This window comes from Scaptodrosophila lebanonensis, unplaced genomic scaffold (assembly GCF_003285725.1).
Source record: "Scaptodrosophila lebanonensis strain 11010-0011.00,11010-0021.00 unplaced genomic scaffold, SlebRS2 tig00001415-arrow-pilon, whole genome shotgun sequence".
In the NCBI taxonomy this organism is placed as follows: Eukaryota; Metazoa; Arthropoda; class Insecta; order Diptera; family Drosophilidae; genus Scaptodrosophila; species Scaptodrosophila lebanonensis.
This window is the reverse complement of record NW_022060742.1, coordinates 2,944,864-2,967,865: the sequence shown is the minus strand read 5'-3', so window position 1 is coordinate 2,967,865 and position 23,002 is coordinate 2,944,864. Positions and strand designations below refer to the sequence as shown.

General features: G+C 38.0%; 1 protein-coding gene across 8 annotated transcripts in view; it reads left to right on the top strand.

Moving 5' to 3' along the window:
• Window positions 1–23,002, top strand: part of LOC115632871 (pneumococcal serine-rich repeat protein-like) — a 154,581-nt gene that overhangs the window by 108,716 nt on the left and 22,863 nt on the right. For all 8 annotated transcript variants that reach the window (XM_030530143.1, XM_030530139.1, XM_030530136.1 and 5 more), the window contains 2 exons: window positions 9,194–11,132; window positions 18,486–18,922. In XM_030530143.1, the coding sequence (XP_030386003.1) occupies window positions 9,194–11,132; window positions 18,486–18,922 (2,376 nt within the window). The remainder of the gene's footprint in view (window positions 1–9,193; window positions 11,133–18,485; window positions 18,923–23,002) is intronic.

The window sequence follows — 23,002 nt, the reverse complement described above, 5'->3', positions numbered from 1 at the left end:
CAACACAAATAAGACCATTATTGACCCCATTATTTACCCCTTTATATGTATATATTCGATAGTCTACTATATACTTAGCATCGTTAATTATCCGTATTGCGAAGATTGATTCAGAAAATAGCGTCAGTAAGCTGATGATTATTATTCTTTGAAATACAAGTATCAATATAAATATAATATGAAAAAACTCTTAAATACCCTGCACCTACTCCCACAAGAACAAAAACAAAGATTCTAACAAATCTTTTTATATTTTTTTTTAAATGGACATATTCTGATTAAACTTGGCACTAAAAGGATGAAATTGTCAAATTTGAAAATTCCAAGAATTACGGGAGTTGTGAAAAAACGTGAAACGTGAACTTCCCCGCTAGTAGGGGTGTATCAAATAAAAAAAAGGCCGGACACCAAATTTGGTTACCGCAGCTTTGATAATTTCTAACAAAGAGGCGGACAGACAGACATTTTTATATCGACTCGGTTTGTCATACTGATCAAGAATATATAAATATACTTCTGTGTAGCCCGTGCAGTCCTCAGGTCGCCAAAGTGTATAATGAATCCGTTTAACTAAAAGTAGGCAATAAAAGCTCTTAATCGTATCTCACTTGAAGCCCAACAAAAAGAAAAAACCATTGAATTTCTCGTGTAACGGACTTTGTTCTTTAATTTTTTATATTTTCTTTCCGAAGTTGTGCTTCCGACACGGCTAACAAGATTTTGTTCAAAAAATAGTTAACCTAATTGCAACCACTTGAAAATGTATTATTATTATGAAATTGTTCACATAAACAGTGCCAAACAATTCCGTTTTTCGCAAAGCTCTACATAAATCTACAAATTTTGAGAAAACTTTCTTGCCTTAGCATTTAGTACTTTATGAGTGGGGGAGAATATTACGCGCTATAATACAAGTAGTTTGTCAGGGTAGTTAATATTCGCTAAAGTTTTTAGCTGCGAGCTTATTTTCTTTGCATTCTTCTTCGTCTTGTGATTTTTGTCTGCCACTGTTGCCTTTTCTCTTGACAATTTGATATTTTGTGCTGCCGGTGGCAAGTTTCAAAACTTTTGCTTTTGCCTTTTGCTGCTTCTGCAAAATTGCATATTAATTATGCAACCAAGCCAATGAGCGAGATGGCGTGAGTCCGGCCCGGCCCGGCCCTAGCCTGGCAATCGATCAATCAGCTTGTATATAGATATGTGTGTATATAGTAAGTAGTTGGCTGACGCTTTCTCAGCTCTCGGTATTTTTAGCCCTCTGTCAACCGCACACAACAGATGGTGGAAGAAGAAGAAGAAGAAGGGGGGCGAAGTCTTTTGTGCAATACGCATTGAAGCCGCAGAAATGTTGCAACAGTTCGAATCTTTTGCTCTTGGTGTTAGCCACATTGTTGTATTCGTATTATGTAGTTGTAAGCGGTTTAGCATAAGGCTGCCACAGCGCTCGCTGCTGGTGCAGGTTGAGTGACTTGGCTTTGCCTTTCCCAGCTAATTAGTTGAGGCAGCTCGAAATGCGAATCATTTGCAATATTTCCGCAAAATGTACATATATAGTATATACACACATACTCGAACGATATACGAGTAGGAGACGAGACACGAAATGCAGATGCAAATGAATCGTTTTATGCGATTTTCCTCATTTTATGCGGCCGCGGCATTTTGCCAGAAAATGTTGCGCCTACATACTCGTATGTGTGTTTATTTATTCTCTGCAGCTCGATTTTGGCACATTTTCTAAAATCTTCTTTTGATTTGTTTGCATTTTCTTAACTTGGCTCCCACGCTGGCAACTTGCCGATGTTTAAAGACTTTTCATTCAGTTTGTGTTTATGGCCAAATTTAGAAAATTGACGTGCTTCCCTGCCTATACTCATACTCGTATGTAATCCGCTTACATACATACTTGTATGTACATATAGTTTATGAATTATGTGTTCATAAATTGAATGTCGACAATATTTCACAACTTTGTTTGCCCAAGCCCCAAGCCCATGAAAATGTCTTTATTTTTTCAATTTTTGACACTTTCTTCTTTGCTGCAGCTTTGTTGTTTTACTATATGTGTGCTTTCCCATTAAAATTTTACGATGTCGAACAGAAAAAAAAATGCAATTTGAATATTTTTTGCTGCCCTGGCAAACACACACACAACATTTTCGCATGGAAAATATTTGTTTTCAATCATTATTTCCTGCATTTTTTTGCTTGCTGTTTCTTGTTTGCTCATGTTGTGAAATGTCGTTGACATGGCCCCAACGACCGATTGCACTGCCATCTATAACTTTGGCAGAGTGTTGAGTTTTCCATAATAAAATGGATTACTTTGAAAAACAAACGAGAAAATTCAAAAACCTTGTTGTTGGTATAAGGTAGTGGGAAAATCAATTAAAAACACAAATTGAATCAAATAGAGAAATAGTTTCGTTTTCGCAGTATAAGGAAACAAAAATTTTTCTTAAAAATGGCAAACAAATAAATGAAATAAAATGGATTGCGAAAAGGTTTTATTTTAACAGCAAAATACAACATCAATTTTGTTGTTGTTGATATTTAATATTGAAAAGAAATAGATATTTGTGAAAATAAATAATGAAATAATTTAAGCAGCAAAATAAAGCATGCATTCGCTTTGTTGTTGATAACAAAATTATATATTCTGTCCATTTAAATTATTTTTTAATTTCAACCATATATGCAATAAAAATGCAGAAATTACATATTGTTGATGTGAATATTTTAAGCTTTGACATGGGAAATGCAAACAAATAATTGCCATTTTATTTTGCTGTTCATTAAAAAACATTTACAATTATAGAATAGTACAGCTCGTTATCTCTTCACATCTGACATTTACTTAGTTAGTATATGAGACTGTGGCATTTAAAAAGAAAGTAAAATGGGTCGAGGAAAGAGGAAAAATTAAAGCCTGCATCAATACTGACTCAATGTCGGTAGAAGCCAAAAAGTATTACGATCCGCATTTAAGGACACAAATGTGTGTGCTAGTGTACTTAGGGTCTAGGAGAGTCAACTTATATGCCAAGGTTGGTCAGTATACCTGTAGTATGAGATCGGGTACAGGGTATACAAATATTAATATTTCATATATTTATGCAATTAAAATATTATGTTGCTGCTTTGGTTGTGTGTCGGATATAAGCTTTTTTGTTCCCTATAGCTAAATCATATCTGCAGATGCTTTTCCGGTTTCTGGGCCATTTATTTACACTCATAAATTGTAAATAGGTGTACGATGTAATAAATTTCGAGCTTTATTAGTCTCACTTATACATTTCTTAATTGTTAATTGCCAATTAAATAATATTTTGTAGCCAAAGTAATTCTGCTCAAAAATAAATCTGCAGAAAAACTGTCCAATTGATGTGAAAGGAATTTCACGAATGTATACGAATGAGGGACCACAGAAATAGTAAACTGTGTTGCTGCCAAATGGTCTAATGTGCAACAAATGCTAGTGCTCACAATTTATGGGATATTTTAATTCTGACATCTAGAATAAAGTATATACATTTGTATATTTATACCTACAAGATATTTATTTATGTGAAACGAAAAATTTGAAAAGCAATTAGCAGCCAAATACGAAATGGGCAACTAAATCATCGCAGTCTCAGTGCGTGCATTTTATATTTGCACAACATGTTATTATCAGCGATAGAAATTTAAATATTTATTCGGTTAGCACATTAAAAACACACACACACACACACACAAACAAATATGAAATTTATATATATTCGAGCGCCGTCTAGTGGGCTCTTATCTGAAAAACCAAAAGTCAATTTGCACTCAAACACAAAAGTATGTAGAAAAATAAGCGAAACGAATTGAATCGCTGACAAGCACTGGGGAAAAACAAAATTGCAGCCGCATTGCATGACAATCGTACTAATTAAAAAGTTGAAAATCTAGAGAGCAATGGAAACAAGTAATCAAATTACGCAAAAATATTAGTAAACAAAAAACTACATGCTAAAAGCTTTGTGCACATGTGTATATGCACTTGGAGAAAAAACGATCCCGGAATGCTTTAATTAAATTAGTTAAAGAAATAATAATATACTTACTATATACATATGTAAGTGTAGTCCCAGAAGCGCCCGAACTGATGTGAATGTTGTCTGAGAAAAATAATAATAATGAAACTGACGTTATGTACTTGTATGTGGTTTAGTACTGTAAACAGGAAATATATTGGTCATCGTTATCTGGTGCAGTACTTTAATTGGAAAGGTCTCAGACCAACCGAACTAGCTATTTGTACTACTTGGCACACAAACACATAATCACTATTTGCCAAATTTGAGTATAAAATCCAAGAAATACGGGAGTTACGGGAATTATGGGAAAACACGAATTGCGGGGGAGTGGGGGGGTGCATCTGAAAAAAAACACAAACTCGTCCTTTCTCGGACTTAGGAGAATCTGGATACCGAGTTTGGTTATTCTTGCTCTTGTACTTGCTGAGATCCTTACGTTCATACAGACGGACGGACGGACGGACGGACGGACAGACGGACATGGCTATATCGACTCGCCTTGTCATCCTGATGAAGAATGTATATACTTTGTGGGGTCTGCCACGCCTCCTTCTGTGTGTTCCATGCACACTCGCACAAAACTAATATACCCTTTTACCCTCTGGGTACAGTATTGGATGGCCGGTCGAAAGGCAAGACAATAATGGCCAGAAATGTTCAAGAAAAACCGCAAACAGAAGTACACGAGATAGCAGTATTGGTAGACACTTAAAAAAGACAATGAGATGAGAAATATGAGTGCCGTGTTTGCTCACACTGGAGAGCACAGACTGACAGCGTCGTGAGGATGTTTCAATCAAGTGTTGGCAATGTTTTAATCTTTTAGTGTATACATTTTTTAATAGCACGAGACAAATTCTAATTGAATTAGAAGCGAGCAAGTCGCGAAATCGAAACCAGAGCAGCAGCAAAACGAGTGTGTGGAGAGAGAGAGAGAGTGTGAGAGAGGGGGGAGGAGGGCGGCAACAGCATTTGTCATGCTCTTAATTTTATAAGCAACTGACACGCTCACGGAGCCAGAAGCCGCCATCTGCTTGCCAGCCCCCCTGCCAAGCTAATTCAATCAACTTACCGCTCAGAAGGGCTTGTCTGGCTGCCCACGCTGCCAGACAAAAGCGGCCAGGAAAGGAAAAAACAAAAACAAAAACAAAAAAAAAAACACAAAAAGCCAGACAGACGGACAGACGGATGAGCGACAACCAAATATTCAACAATTAAGCAAAGTTGCCAAGCAGCAACTTGTTGTTGTTGTTGTTGGTGGCATTTGCACAACTTGTTGTTGTTGTTGTTGTTGGGTACTGCTGCTGCTCCTCTTCCGCCCTAAGCTCAAGTGTCTTGTTTGCTTGGTTAAACTTTTTTGTTGATACATGTACGAGTATACTTGTATATGTATGTGTTTAGCCTTTAATTGCCTGAATTGGTTTTTCTTGCACGCTTCGCTTTGTTTTGACAAATGCCAACCAGCCAACCAGCCAGCCAGCTAGCAGTCGATTCGATTCAATCATTGATGCACACCCGAACAATCAGGCATTCAAACTACATTTCTACAATTCAATTAATTGTCTGCCTGCAGCAAGCGGCAAAGCAGCATTTTTCTCGAACGGCCCAATTAATGATTTCTGTCAAGTCAAGTGCAAAGAATTGGCAATAAAATGGCGCTGCTCGAAAAGCAAATGTTTGCATTCGCTTTTTGCTTCCCAAGTCGAAGCACGTGCTGCCATGCAAGTGAGGAAAGAGTACACACATCTAAGTATACCCTTTTAGTTTACTTACTTGTAGTTGGTGGCTGACTGATTCAGCCATGAGAGCTAACTTTGATGTTGCTAGGCATCTGTCATTGATTCGCTGGCCCATATACTACATACATACTATATAGTACTATACTGGCTACTTATTCATGTTTGATTGTTTTGAAATGCTGTGGGCGGGCGAGAAAACCTCAGATTACACGGAAAAGCCCGCTTGAATGGTTTATTTATTCCTTCATACCATAATACACGAGATTAGTTTTTAAGGTACTTATAGTAAACTATTCATGGGTTTTTGATTTAATTTTTCCCCCGCATTTGTTACATATTAGAAACTGACCGTTCACTCATAAACTGTAAAAACACACTTTATATATAATTAAGTTGATAAGGTTTTATAACCTACACTCTTTATTATTAACTAATTATAGATGCACACCAATTTGTGAGACAATTTTTGTGAATAAATGAAATGCAATGAAATAATACAAGAGATACGGGATAGGAACAGTTTTTTCTGGTAAACACAGTTGGAAAAACTATCACTCTGCCATTTTATAAATATGTTTTATGCATTTAAGTAAAAGAGAAGAAATTTAAGAATGTCTGCATTTCATCATCTCAATACTTACTCCTTGTCTCTTTCTGCAAGTAGAGCTGTTCGGGGCATAGCCGGACTGGTAATCTAATTTATCCACCGGTTTGGAGATTTTCCTTTCTCCTCTTAATTAATCTAATTAGCTCTTAGTTAGAAATAGGTATTCTCGTTTTCTTAATATTCTTTTGACTATATATAATGTCTCTAAAAACATTCAGGCCATAGCTGGCGAAGGGACAAATAAAATTCCCCTATCGTCGTTAATAGACATTTTTGTACATTTATTTTAAAGGCTTTTTTATCTTTTAAGTCAAAATTATAACAAATTTTTAATCAATATAATTTATTGTAATCTGTATCGGCAGCCCATAGATAAAGAAAAACAGATAAAATAAAATAAAATTGGTTTTATAGTTGTTCTACTTATATTTTCCTTTTCTTAGCCCTCACTTTAGTAATTTTTTAGCTAATCATAGTATTAGAGTTTTCAATTCTTACACCTTACTGAGTCCTGTTTCTCATTTAAAAAATATTTCAAATATAATGTCAAAGCTGTCAAAGCGCTCGTTCATCTGCAAGCCATCATGCGAAAAATTTGCATATATCCATGTCCATGTCCATATCCATGTACTCAATACAGGTATGTACATATCTAACTGTATGTGCTTTCGAGGCAGCAGTTACGGCGAGATGTCCAACATGCGAGCAATTTCTAGCTAAACACAATTTGTCAGTTAGTCAGTAGTCAGTTAGTCAGTTAGTCAGTAGTGAATGTGGGCCAGCAGACGCTGCTGGCAGCTATAAAAAGCGACAACCCTCACCTCACCTTGACATCATTGCAGCGATAGTGGGACCCAGACAGTGTAGTAGTGTGTAGTCAGTTGAGGGGGGCGGGCGGCAGGGGAGGAGGGTACTAAGCGCTGCGATATTAATACGAGTGCTCAGGTGCAATTTAATTGCTGCCAAGATTTGCTTTTTTCCGCGCATTTTACTTTATGCACTCACACACACCCACAAACACACACACACAGCCAGAGAGATTCGTGAATGTCGAGGGGAAATGAAAATTAGAAAAGCAAACGCTCAGCACTCATGTGTGAGGTTGTGTGTGCATGTGTGAGTGTGTAAAGAGCCGGCAGCTGCAGGGACATTGCCTGGGGGCCACTGTGTGGCTGCATTAACACTTTCAAGTACACTGGGACCTTTAGTTTCACTTAAAATTAAACTCTGGAATTTATGTGGAATTCTGTGACAAAACCGTTCTCACAAAATATGTATTATATAGAAATCAAGCGGAAATTCGTTGGTTAACGTTATTGTATAAGTAGGGAGGATACAGAAAACAAAAACAATTTCAACATAGTAACCCTTTGAAGTTTTTCAACAATAGAGAACTTAAACTAAATAATAAAAACACCTATAGAAACTATAAAAAATATCTAATAAGGAATCCGACTCGGTTGATAAATATGCCCCGGTTCACAGCACAGAGAAATATAGTTGAAGAAATAACCAGGGACTGTAATCATTGTGTTATTAAAAAAATTATAAAATAATGATTATTTTTTAATTTTATTAATTCGCTCACAATTATATGATTAATTTAGAGTTTTACTTTAAAAATTAACCGATAATCATTATTGATGAGCAAACAAATAAAACTTACAAAATAATGATTATTCTTTGAGTTTTATTTTTTTGATCAAAAATAAAACTCAAGCTGCAATTTTGTCTGTTTCATAAGGATTATTGGTTAATTTTTAAAGTAAAACTCCAAATGAAATTCCAGTAAATTCCTCGCTTTCCAAAAGTTACTATGTATAAGTGAATGATTTTTTCGTTAAAAAAAAAAAAACAAAATAATCATTATTTGCGGTCCCTGGAAATAATAGTTAAAAAAAGCAAAAACAAGTAAAGTTAAATATAAATTTAAATTAAAGTTCTTAAATAATAAAAGATAAGCTATGTCCCAGCTAACAGCAGTGATGCCCTCACTTGTAATTAAAAAGTATTAAAATTAGAGGATTAAACAGAAAAGGATAATTACTAGGGCATCTGTTGAGTAGAAGAGGCAAAAAGTTTCTTGTTGGACTGGAAGGTACAGAAAAATGAATGCGACCTACTTTTACTATGAAAGATATTCACTAAGGTTGTCCTGAACACAGCCTCAGAACGAACTGTGAATAAGGTTTCCTTGGGTCCATTTTTGTACATACTTGTAGTAATACCTTAGTAGCTACATAGTCAACAAAAATCGAGATTAGGCCTTTGTCACTAACAAATCCGGCATGGAGTCTACTGAAATTTTGGAATTGCTTCCGTTGCTTTTGGGGAACGAAGTAACTATAAAGGACATCCTGTCATTATTTGCAAACTAATTTAGAACATTTTCAGTCATGGTCTTAATTCCGACCCTAGTTAGAAATTGTGCCAACATCTTACTAAGTATTATATTACTTTGTTTGCATTATACTTACATACCTCAAATTGTTTAATACCAAGATTAAATATTTTTTCTATCATTTATGTAAAAGAGTATTTCGAATTGAAGAATCGACATTTTGTGTTTTATTTTTCATGTGTACTCCTATTAGAGGCAGAAAAATTGTCTCAATATCAATTATAAAGCGATTGATGGTTCTGCAATCACTTTAAAGTTTTTCTAGCTAAAAAGTTTATCTGTATAGGTTATATAATAAGTCTGACCTCAGTCATAGGATTTTTGCATTTACTTTAAATTTCACTTTACTGATGTGCTCTATTCTTTCGCTATCTATTTCCAGAATCGGTCGCCCCAACGCAAAGCAGCGATTTAGTCAGCAATAATAGACGTGCGGCCTCAAGTGACTTATCCACAGCATCAGCCACTGCCAAAACTAGCTGCCAGCAAACTCAACCACAACAGCAACAACAACCCGTCTCTGACGATTCTAGCTCCCAGTCTCGAGCCTATCGCGGCCAGCACCCCCATTTCCATCATCACACAGCGCCCGCGTATTACACAGACGTCCACTTGCGGATCCATACACCCAATGCAGCGGATGTTGCGGCACTGAATGAGAACTATCAGAGTGTCTATAGCACACCCACACAGTTGGTGGGTAAAAACGAGAGATTCTTCCCAAAGAGCAGCACAGCGACGGTAGCGCCACCGCCCATAGCAGCCAGCTCCCGTTCCAAGTCCCCAACACCGGGAGGGAGTAGCATCCCAAAACAACAACAACAACAACATCAACAGAAGAACCCGCTGCGCTCAGCATTTTTTCGTGGCGACTCTGCGGCGATCGACAACACAAGACGCCGAAATTTCGAACGCTGCGTGAAATCATCGCCAGCGTGTGCGAGCCCCACAAAAGGTGACGAACCACAAGAAACAACAATTAGCTCGGCTTCTAAGGTTGCTTCCCCAATTCAAAAAGTCCATAGTAGTCGTAGTCTTAGTCCCCAAACTGCAGAAGTAGCGCCCGTATCCGCTAGTCTAGTCTTTGCCTGCACCAACTTCAAGCCCAGCAGCAGTGTTGAGCAGCCGGCGGCCAGTGTTGAGCAACCATCCTCATCGGGCCGCAGCAGTCGGCAGCGGTTTGCCAGTCGCTCGAAACGCGCTGTGCGCGTGCGCAGCGAATCACGACCTATCAGCGCACTCTATGACATAATATGCAAGGAGAAGGGCCTCGACATAGGCGATACAACGACCACCAACGACGAGGAGGAGCACGAAAGCAGGGAGAGGGACAAGGAGAGAGACAGAGACAGGGAGCAGAAGAGGAAGGTCGACCATTTGGCGCAACAGTCGCAAATAGACGCATCACAAACGAACGACACGCTGGCGACCTTTTGGGCATTGCATCAGGGCTACAACAACAATGCGGCCGCAATGAGCAGTGGCGTGCGCAATCCCAATCCGAATCCCAATTCCAGTAACTCACACGATGGCCCAAAGCGACAGCTGGCGAAGAAGAAGCGCCAGTTGACCAAACAGCTTGCCAGTAGCGATGATGATGACGATGCCGATGGCAATGCGCTGCACTCTAGTCACAAGCAAACGAATCTGCTGGCCAACAAGGCAGCCTCATTGCCACCACCGGAGGCCAATGCTGCTTCTCACTCATTATTACTAGCCAACAATTACCTCAATGAGAATGCCTCAACTTTGCAACCGGAATTGCCGGAGGCGCCGGTGAATACCCCACGATTGGCTGCACTGCATGACCGCTGCTCCAAGAGCCTTGAATCTTCGGCGAAGACAGCGCCGGCGCCCTCCATCGATGTGCTTAACTATGCGGGCCAACCATTCAGTACAGCCCGAATGTTTGTCGAACCGCCGAAAATGCCGATGCCAGACCTAAAACGAAGACTGGTCACGGCCTCTGGCCCGGCCGCCGAGCCCGATGAAAAAGCCATTGATGATGGCCCGGACATCTGTGGTCGTCTAGCCAAGGAAGATGAGGCTGCGATTAACGCTGATGCGGGCTATCAGGGCGAGGTGCTGGATACATTAGCACGCTGGCAACAGGAACTCTGCCCAGCAACCACTAGTAGTAGTAGTTGTGCCAACCACGATAATTTGTTTGTAAACGGTGCTAATGGTCATCAATCACCCACAACACATCATCAGCCTCAAGTAGAACAACATCATTCAACAGAATATCATTCGAATACAAACCATCATCATTCGACTCAGCATCAACATCAACATCAGCATCAAGCCACCAATGCGCGCAGGTAAGCACCAAACCAAACTCCCAGCAAACTTTACCAATTTCAGCAATTAGTATTAGTATCCATTCCTCCATCCGTCCAACCATCCAACCACTCGTACAAACCTTTGATGTGTATCTACTTCTATTTGCATGTTTGTCTGTGTGTGTGTGTTTGTCTGTGAACTTTAGTCGCAATTACGCGCATAATTAACTTAGCTGTTTAGCAGTTTAGTTGTTCTTGTTGCTCTTTTTATACCCTGTACCCAAAGGGTATATTAGTTTTGTGCGAGTGTTCATGTAACACGCAGAAGGAGGCGTGGCACACCCCACAAAGTGTATATATTCTTGATCAGGATGACAAGCCGAGTCTGTCTGCCTGTCTCTCCGTCTGTCTGTCTGTATGAACGCAAGGATCTCAGAAAGTATAAGAGCTAGAATAACCAAACTTGGTATCCAGATTCTCCTATGCCCGAGAAAGGGCAAGTTTGTTCATTTTTCCCGATGCATCCCCCCACTTTCCCGCTATTCGCGATTTTCTATAGCTTCCGTTATTCTTGGAATTTTAAATTAAAATTTGGTAGTCACATTCGGTTAGTGATTATATATCCTTATCCCAAGTTTTATTATGATGGGTTGATTAGAAATCAAGTTATAGCCATATAACGAGGCCCAAGCTCTGTCCGCAGCTATATTTGTTGCTGCTTTGACGTAATTATGTAATGCACACATACATATGTACATACAAACACACAAACACGTATAGACTCGATTCCGATGTAATTAATTACATAGTTAATTAATTTTTTTTGGGGGGCTAGTACAGGGTATTTAAGAGTTGAGCCTGCTCGACTTTAGCATTCCTTTTTTGTTTTTGCTAACTCAAGCCGAAAGCTTGTCTGGGTACAGGGTGTTTCGCTGTCGGGCTTGCTTGACTGTAGCCTTATCTCTCTTTGTTGTTGGAACTGTCACGATTACTGTCACGTGGATATGCACATAATGACTCATTCGTTCAAGATATACTAAGTATATTATGTATTGCAAGCTGTTGTAATCTACCTAATTGACTTATTTGAGTGTAAATGTATTGAACGATTTCATGAAGTTGGCATTAATACTTTGGCATTATCAAAGGAAATATAATAGACGCGGCATTTCTTGGGAAAAATCCGATTTACGAATGTGCCAAAAACTAATTAGGATAGATCACGTCATCTGTTTTAAATATGTGCCCCCTCTTCTGTGTAAACAAATCGTGCAATGTTTAAACTTACACCAGACCATAGAATACTTCTATGCCTTGGGCATTTCGTTCTATTCAGCGAGCTTACAAAAGCAGTGATTAATTATTATTATCAAGTCTGAAAAGTTGTAAACAGATGAGTTTCCATAATACTAAGCATCTACTTCTATACGACATATACGAGTATGTAGATAAGTTGTTCGGGAATATTTTGCCAATGATATACATTCCGTGAGAGTTTTAAATCCACAAATAAAAGCGATTGCGGAAATGTAAAAAAGTTTGAATATTAAGATGCGAAAAAAGGTTCTATGCTGGATATTTTTTTGCCAAAATATACAATATTCAAATGGATTTGTGTATTAAATTAAATATCTATTAGTAGTTATTAAATATGAAGAACAAGAAAACCTTTCCAACTAAATTTTGAATCTTAGAAGAAAACTGTTCTTAAGCTCCTTCTCATTTTAGAACTCAGCAGATGATTTAGCAGAGCTCATAATTTGTACACTTTCCAACACTCTGCCTTCTTCGCGATGTTGATTCGATTTTAACAGGCGTCAAACGCTTTGCTGCTACTTACCAAGAGTATATATTTTGTGGCCGTGTTTTATTTGTGTTATACAATCGGCAACATGGCATCGATCTGTAAGCAGGCACAACAAATCGCACCAAAGCCCAAAAGCAAACCGAACGCCAATTTCAACCGCATTTAACAAAATACTCGTAGTTGTTGGTATACGACGTGTTGTTATTGTTGTCTTGTTAACAAATGCAATTCGGTGTATTGTTCAATTTTAGTTTTTGAATGCGACCGACCGACCTCTCTGTTACGTCGCCTTATTGTCTGTGGCGACATTTAGTAGCGCTCGATTATTGGCCAAAAGTTTTCTTATTCGTGCACTGTGAAAATAAACAACATTGTGCTTATAATGAAGAAATACTATATAGTGCTGTAATACTAATGCCAATACCAATTTGTATTATTTTTTATTGTCTTTAAAGCGATTTTTTAGCGATTGAGTTTTCGGTAGCAATAAATACAGAGATGATGATATATAAACACTTTTCGAGAAACTTTTGTTCTAGATTTGTCGAAAAGCATGGCTAAAAAACAAAAAAAAATGTTCTAATTATGTTTTACTAAACCTTGCACTTGCTTTTTCTGAATGGCAAGCGAACTTTTTTTTTTTTGTAATTTTGAAATCAATTTTAATATTTCTTTAAATACTCAAAACCACTTTTCGAGACTCAAACGTTTTACTTAAAAATCTCAGTGAAGAACTGTGTGTGTGTGTGTGAATTACACTTATATAGAGACGGAAATATGATCTTTCCATCTTTAAATTTCATTTATTTTTATCATGTTGTTCCTACCAACCTTTTTTTAGTTCTCTATAACTATGCCTTTTTGCACTGCATTGCTCCGATTATATCTTTTTCGATTTTTATATTCTTATCACCACCATTTGGTCAGCACTTAGCAAATTAATTTCGCGCCTGTTTCTGAAGGGACGAGATTATTTTGTATTCAAAAAAGTGAATTGATACTCATTTTCCGACATGTTCCAAGTTCAAAGCCGTCTTGAATATTGAAAACGTTTTTCAGTGTAGCCTTTTAAAAGCGGCAACAATGCCAATGACAACAGCCACAATTTGTTGCATCAATTATAATGAGATATATCAAAACAATGGACAGCGGCACCCACTTTGACCCCGTACCCCCAGCCATGATCGACCACGAATGGCTGCTGACTCTTCTACAACCTGTCGGCGCATAGAAAGCACCTGTTTTACACTCAACCAACACCTTGGCCACCACATGGCACTGGCACTGGCACATTGACAACTTTTCCAGTTGGGCAGTGGCTTTGCTTTCGCTACAAAAATGCCTCATAAAAACAAAAACAACAACAACAAAAAACGAAGAAAGAAATGAAAATCGTTTGGAAATTTTCTTAAAATGCATTCAGCGTCGAGAATCTGTCGTTGGAAACAGAAGAGCAACGAAAAATTTGAATACGCTCAATTAAGTTGGGAATTTATAGTTTCCTATAAATGCATATAAGAGTAAATACACGTATGTATGTATGTACATATGTAAGATGTGCCCCTGTCGTCGCTTTTAGTTCACCTGCTGCGTCTAAACAACTGGCTGGCTATTAATTTTATGACACGGACCCTGCTGCTTGCCTGCCTGCCTGCCTGCCGGACTCAGTCGTCCACTCCTCCCCAGCTTTCGGTTTCGGCTCTGGCCCAGTTCAACATTCAACATACGTGTAGTCTTCTGGCTAGGCTCGTTGGTGGAGTGCTGGCCTAGGCTGGTCCTGATTTCGCTTTCAGTGGCCGCCAGTGGCCGTTGGAGCGAGCAGGTGTAGCCCAAAATGTGGCTAACAACCGGTTGCCCCAGGCGGGCCAAGTTTATGTCACTTTTCTTTTTCAAATATTTCTGGTATTGACAAACAAGTTGGAAAGTTCTCTGCCAATACATCAAATTGCAAACTCAAATCCTTGCCATGTCTGGCCTTGCCTCGCCCGGCCTGGCCTCTTCGCGGTCGCGGTAGCAACAATTTGTAAATTATGGAAATTTCCAACTCAAAGATACACAAAAAGATATTTTTCGTAAATCACACAAAGCAACAATAGTGACATTGATGCGACGCGACATTTAAATGAGCAGAGGGGGGAGCGAAACAAACAAACAGACGGAAAAGAGAAGACGAAACTGATGACGACTACTCGACTACCTGACTTGACGGACGGACTCACTGACTGACTGACTGACTGACTGACTGTCCAGGCGACGGACTAACTGCTTGATTGACTGCCGCCAACTAGACTCTGATGATGGCAATGGCGCGTCTAGCTGTGGCGCATTTTGCAAATTTTCAGTTACATGCCATGAGATTTGTTCGCCAGACACAACCCAGGCCGCCAGTCGAGGAAACAAATGCAGCCACTTTGCCTCTAACTGTTCCATGCGTGTGTCCGTCCGTCCGTCCGTCCGTCTGTCTGTCCGTCTGTCTGTCTGCCTGTTCGTCTACTAATGGATATCATTTACATGGCGGAGATAACGCTGCGTAAAGGCAGACAATGATAGATGTCTAGAGCTGCATTGATTCCAAATATCCAAATATCATAAAAAACAAACTAGATCACATTTCTAAGAGGTATTAAAGCTTACTTTTCCATAATTGCTTTAATATTCGATTTTACAATTCATGATATGTATATTCGTTGTTTCAAGCTGCTTTGCACCTCTACTTCAAATGCGGATGAATCCAAAATTTTTAATCAAAACAATTGAACTAGCTCTTCTTTGGGAAGAAGATGATATGACTTCCTATAAAGAAGGACTGACAATATTTGTAGCATTTTAAGCATTTTCAAACCCTGAAATTGGAACTTACAAGCAAAAAAAGGTATATTATATTATTGGGATATAAAAATTTGAATTCAAGCAAAAATTTGTCTGCCACCATGGAACTCCGTCCTAAAGGCCTAGTTTCCCCTCACAATCCAGCACAAACTTATCTCCCGATTTGAAGGAGATAGTAAACAACAGGGCTAAGTCTTATTAATCGTCATAAAATTAACGAAAAACCCCATATATACTTCTCCCACTGGTTACAGAATAAAGAATGTAAATATAGACGAGAATTGTCCATGAATATTATGATCCGAAGAATTACAGATCGGTTTCTAAAAAATTGTTTTTGGTCGACCATCTCGCTGATTTTAAAATGGAAATAAAGAAACACAAATTATCTCATTTTTAAATTTTATAATTAGAATATATTTTTTGGGGTTCTTACTGAATTAAATTAGATTTGCCCGTTGAAAGATACATAGATTATCGGTTCCTGTTTTATAAACAAACAAAAACTCCCCATCTCCGTTTATTTATTTATTATTAGAATGGAAAGATCTTACGCACGCAAGAGCCAATGCTTTGAACGAATTTATTATTAAGCGAAAGAGGGATCTACTTGTACATTAAAATCACTGCAGTGTATAACAGATGGGAGTTAGCAGGCCGATTTACATATACTCGGACAGCCAAACAACGGTTACGGTACTTGATTCCAACTTGTAGACAACTGCCGAATCATCACTGACTGCCGTAGATCTCTTATGAGTACCAGGCCATTGAAACATTGAGAGAAATTTGTGGGTTCAAGCAATGCCACTACGCTCCTAAAACTGAAATGGAATTATAGTATCCATGGTGATGGGGTACTTACTTGAAGAAGCGGCAGAGATGAGGAAAGCGCAGAGCACCTTCTTTGTTCGGCTCTCAGGAGAGTCAGGTTCACTGCCTTCAGTGCTAAAGGATCGCACAGATATCGATAGTACGACCTGTATTACCTGTACCAGCCTAACTTCAAGCCAGAAAGTACCTCTAAATTTCTAACAATGCATGGAGTATACTCGTAAATAGGTATAATATCTGGATGGGACTACATAATACATTTTAAAAACAAGAATTACTTTTTTAATACAAGTAGTTAGATAAGGTTTTTTTAAATTAAAACAAAAACCATGTTGGTTTAATACTTTAATTGCTTTAGGGATATCATTTGTTTTTATGATGCTAATTGTAGTGTATGTAGTATTGTATAATATGTAGTATACTCCTACATAGGTATAATATCTGGATGGGACTATATAATACATTTTAGAAACAAGAATTACTTTTTTAATACAAGTAGTTAGATAAGGTTTTTTTAAATGAAAACAAAAACCATGTTGGTTTAATACTTTAATTGCTTTAGGGATATCATTTATTTTTATGATGCTAATTGAATTCGTAAGTTTCCTCTCCAATATCTCATTTCGTGAATATTCATCTTCTTTGGAAAATTATGCATACCACACGATTTTAAGGACTTTGTGCTCGTAGTTCATTAAATTGAATCCGACTGTGTGCGCTCAGGTCTGCTCGTATTAGACAGCGCAGAGCCCGGCAGCAGCACAAAGTAAAGCGGTTTCTCGTCGCTACCTGCTTCTTAACCGTTGCGCATGCGTTGCAACAACAACAACAACAACAATAGCAATGGCAATCGCAACAACTTCGGCACAACAACAATAACAATTTATAACAATAACAAACTTGTTACGCTTTTGTTCTTGACGTGTTGCCATTGCCGTCGTCAGATAAAATGTGTTTTGTATCTTGCAGATACGGCAGACGCAAGAGGCCGCTACCTACTACTAGCTGGCTAGCCATATGTGCTCGTACATATGTATGCACCTATATGTATGTGCATGTTTGTGTGTGTGTGTGTGTGTGTCTGCATGTGCGAATTCGCGCTCTTTGTTTTGAGTGATTTCGTTTTTGAGTCATTTCCTCGTTTGTAGTGCGTCCGCTGCTTACCACTTGTAGTGTGTTGTGTTGTAGCTACATGTGTGTGTGTGTGTGTGTGTGTGTGTGTGTATGCCTTTCGCCGGGCAAGTTTTGTGTATCTGCAAGATACAAAATGTACATACGCCACATACAGAGACTCGGCGGCAAAAACCCAACAGCCAAAAACTCTTGTTATTATCTCTCAACGTGTTGTTGTTTCGCTGATCACTCCGAGCTGCGCTTCAATGTGGGTTTCTCTGTTTCTCTGCCATAGCTTGTTGTTATTGTTGTTGTTGTTACTGTTTTGTTGTCTTGGTATTTTTTCGGGTTGCCTTGAGCGACGATGCCGAGCGCTGCGCCAGTTGCTGAGCGTGTTTGCTGGCGTCTGGCTGCTTCGCATCTAGCGGAACATTTCTCGTGTGTGATATCTATCCCATTTAACATATCTACATACATACATAGATACTTGGCTACACCAACCAACATACTCGTATATGTTACGTTATTTTACCGCCTGTCCGACAACAACAACAACAACTATAACTACTGCTAACTGCTGCTTTTTGTTGTACAACGGTTTCAATTGCGTGTCAAACAAAGTGTGTGTTGTTTTGTGTGTGTGTGTGTATTCAGTGTATTCAGAAGAACCATCAAAGCCGACTACACCAACCTCCACCTCCAGCTGTTCTTCTCTAGCTGTGCGTAACTAATGATTGCTCCCTTTTCGCAATACGTGTGTGTTCTCAAAACGTTAGTTATCTCAACTGTTTCCACCGCTTCTTCTGCAGATTCATAACGCGTACACCGCGCTCCGCGAGTCGCCAAAGTGTCCACTCATCACCACCACCACCAGCACCACTAACAACAACAACAACAACAACAGGAGCAGTCCATTATCGCAGCGACTCCTCCTCCTGTTCGCCATCGCCAACCCGCAGGCGACACTCGCCGCAAGCTCCAGAAGATTATTGTTACTCGGCCCTTGGCGATCATAACTCGTCGGCGAACGGCAACAGTTCGGCTTATGAGACGGCGGCCACCAGTGTGATGACCCACAACACAGCCACCTTGGCGCCACAACAGCAACAACAACAACAAAAACAACAACAAGAGCATCAGGCAGGCAACGCCGTCGTAGTTCCTAAACCAGCACCCGTGCCCAGCTTGGAGGCGCCTCAATCCGCAACAGCAGTCATCAAACGTGCCGACAGTGGACATTTGACAGGTGAGTGCGAACTTTGTCATGTGTGTGTGTGTGTGTGTGTGTGTGTGTGTGCGTGCAACGCATGTGCTTGTCTACGTGTCACCTTGATACTTATCTACATGTCCATATACTAGTTGCTTTTCTATTCTGTCGGAAAATTTCCTAACAAAAATCACATTGCATTTCGCGCGCAACCGAAGGTGTGATTTCAGAATCGTAATGCCTATTTTTAGGGCCTATTCACAGTTGATGATGTAAAAAGAACAATTCAACAGATAATAGAACTGACGATTGCACATTAATGTACTCAATATTTTGCCGATAAGGGCACAGAGTAGAGAGACACAAGTCAGCAATCTAGTCGTAGGATTTTGTTTTCATTAACATCTAGAACTCAGCAGATTCTATTTGTTAGTAGCTTTTTTTGAAATATACTCACCACATTTAAGAAATCAATTGACAGCAAAAACTAGTTTTTCAATATTTACAGACCATGTCCATTTCCGCAACAATTTGTATAAACAAACTTTAAAAAAAAAAAACTTATGTACTAAGACATTAAAAATTAAGAACAGCATACATTTAGGCTTCACTTTTCGGCTTCCCTGTCTATGACAGACATAAGATAATTAACTTTTTTGTTTGAAAGTATAATATTTTAATAACAATACGTCAAAGACAAGTCAATAATTAATATATTTATTTTAAAAATATTTTCAAAATTATACTTTTACCAAAACACATTTACTTAAAAATGAGTTAAAAAAAACCGATAAGCGGATTTTAAAAATAATTATTAGACGTTTAGTATTTTAGGAAACAATTTAAAAGTAAATTTATTTGAAACTGTGACGAGTATTAATTTACCTCAACGAACGGTTAGGAAAATTTAAAAAAGTTCAGTAAGAATTTAGTTAGTCATAATGATTTCATTACATAAAGAATGTAATAAAAATAAATATCCAGGATAACATCTTCCAATCAATGAAAATGCATACAACCTGATCTACAACTTAGAACAACAATTTAGACTAAAAGATTTCAATTCAACAGAAATACTTTCTTTTAAGTCGTCATCTTTTTCGCCAAAAGGTTAATCAAGATCTTAGAACGTGTTATACTTAGTATATAGGAATCGCCAGTTGTGATGATAATACGATTTTTGTTTTCTTTGTCTTAATCTATTGTTATTGAATTGTCTTGTCCCGCTTTTGTGTGTTGTCTGGTGTTTTGTCTACACCTTTTATTAACCTTTTCAGCCTCCTCCTCCGTGCACTTTTGTCTTGAAACCGATCATTAATTTCTTTCACAACCTTTCCCAAGCGATTGTGAGGCAATTAGCCCGCCTCCCTAAAAGACAACAACAACAAAAATGTAAAAAACCTCAACATTTGGCTGCAAATTTCACAAAATAACAACTCTTTACTTTAAACGTTTCGTTTTTTTGCTTCACAAACACTTAAAAGCAATTTAAACTAAATTAGATTGTGGCTTGCCAATCAATCTTCAAAATTTCTAGACAAATGTTAAACTCATTGGCTAGACCTTCAGAGCTAGATGAAACAAAATTGCCGCTGCCATCAACTCCTATATAATAATTATTGCAAAAAAAAACAAAAAAAAAAGTCGTTATAAAGGAAAAATCTGAATTCAATTTTTTAAATGTTTGGACGTCTCGAGTCTTGAGAGTTTGACTTTTTTATTTTTATAATTTGTGCTGCCTGTCATGAGAGGCAATAAAAAAGAAATACTCGTAAAAAATCAATAGATTTGACAAAACAAACCGCTAGACTTGTTGTTGTTGCTGTTGTTGTTGGCTGTGGAGCCCTCCGGGCAACTAAAATAAAACTTGAAACGCTTGGCAAACTTAGGCAAATCACAAAAATGAGAGATGCCATAAAATTGCTAATACTCGTAGAGCCGAGCCCAACACATTGCCGTGTTGTGGCTGTTGTTGTTGTTGGTCCCAATTTTATCATTCAAAGAAGACATTTTATTTCGCTCCATTCATTGATAGTCAGTCTTGCGTTTCTGTTTATTTAACTTCTCCAGTTTTTCTCCAGTTGTCTCCTACCAGCGCTGTTGAGAAAAAAAGAGTTTCATAAATTTTTGACAAGCACCGTTACGAGTGCACACGCAAAGGCTTGAGAAAGTTGACCATCATCAACATTTACGGCAACGCTTTATCAACACATTTGCATGGAAATATGTTGTGAGTAAAGCCCCCCCCCCCTCCCCCCCCCTGTACCTCGCTTCTCCGCTTCAAGCCACCCAGCCAACCATGGCGACATCGAAAATGTCACTCACATACAAATTAAAAGCCCAGCGGTATCTAACGGCTACTGATAATAATGTTGATGAGCTTAATGATGTGGATGATGATAATGACGATGGGGATGATGATGAAGATCGATCTGCGTTGACTACAATTTTGCATGCCAATTGTTTGTTTATCTTTCTGCTGAGACGTCTCTTCGGATTGATTTCAATATTTGCCAATTTGGCAATCTTATTCAGTTGCTGTTCATTGTTTGGGCTTTTTATGCGGAATTAATTTAATTTTTTTAAACGCTTCAAGAGTTGAAGCTTCATGCTGCGCGTCTAGGGCAATGTTCGGCAGTCTAAAAAAAAATATTTAAAAAAAAAACAACAAGCTACAAAAAGGGGCAACGCGTTCAGTGATCTTTGGCTCTATGGAAGGCAATGAACTGCACCCGGGCGTGTGGATGATGTGTTAAAGATGATTCGCTTAATCTTTTTCTGTTTTTGTTTGTTTTTGTTTTTTGCATGAATTGTGTAAAATGGCTCTTGAAAAGAATTACATAATCCGAAAGATAGGGAAGTGGCACAGCAGCTATTAATTTCGCAATTTATATTGTGTTGCTTGAGTTTTATTCGAAATATTCTTGGTTGGGAATCTGTTTTTGTTTTGGATTTTCAACAACCAGAATGTGGTTACATTTTACGAAATATTTATTATCTTTTTTAAAACAATCATTCAAATTAATTCCCTTCGAATTCCCTCAACGCTTTTTCAATCGTTGAAGCAGTCCGAATAATTATTTCCTTCGGTACTTTTTACAATTCGTCTTTAATCTCTTTAATTGTATTAAAACGATGTCCCTGGAGCGGTCTTTTCAATAGTTGTGAAACGATATGCGTCTTGTTTTTAACGAAATGGTGCAGTGTTTTTGGATCCAAGCGAGATTTGACTTTTACTTTAACAAAACAAAAAATCTCTTAAAATAGAAATAATTGTTAATCGTCGGTTTTTGAAAACCATCAGTCTTCAACGCTTTTTCGACCCTTTTCCAACAGTGTATGCATTCATAGCCTGTTTATCGAAAGTCTTCTGCAATATTCTTAATGTTTCGGCTGCAAAAATTCCATTCCACAAAATTTTGCCGGACATTTTTCCCTTGTTAAATTATTTCGGATATTTTAAAAATTTGAAGAATCACTTCCAAGCAATGAAGCAAAAGGAATGGAAAATAAAATAATTTGTCTCTAAAGAAACACCCGCTCTGGGTCATATTTGTAGACAGCAGTAATTCAAAAGGCAACCACTAAATACTTGCATAGTATAAAATACTTTAATCAATGTTATACTGTTTATTATCATACATATGTAAATTTGCTCAGCGCTTGCAAAGCAGTTTCCTTTATCAAAAACGCATTATTTCATTCTGTTCTAAATTCTAAAGAAACAGTGTGGTTCTATTTTAATTAAAGCCTGAAGGTCATCCATTCTATGGTCCAACAGAATTGAAAAGTGCTGCTTTTAGATTATGTATTAAATTGTTAATTTTTCAAATAACTTACTAGACCTCAATTGTACATTATTACCTTGAACTTAGTCGGCATTAATTTCTTAACCTCGTTTCCATTTGAAAACTAAGATGCTGAATAGATTTATTATGAAACCGGTCTTTCTCTTGTAGCTGTAAAATACAGTACAGTCAATCAATTCTGTTCACATGTTGTAATCTGTATTCTAACTTAAATACTCTTATTTGATATTCTTTAAAGTAGTATATACTATTTTTTTATATATCTTGCTACTGGTGCTCTAAGGCGATCGGATGGCAATGGAGTGAAAAC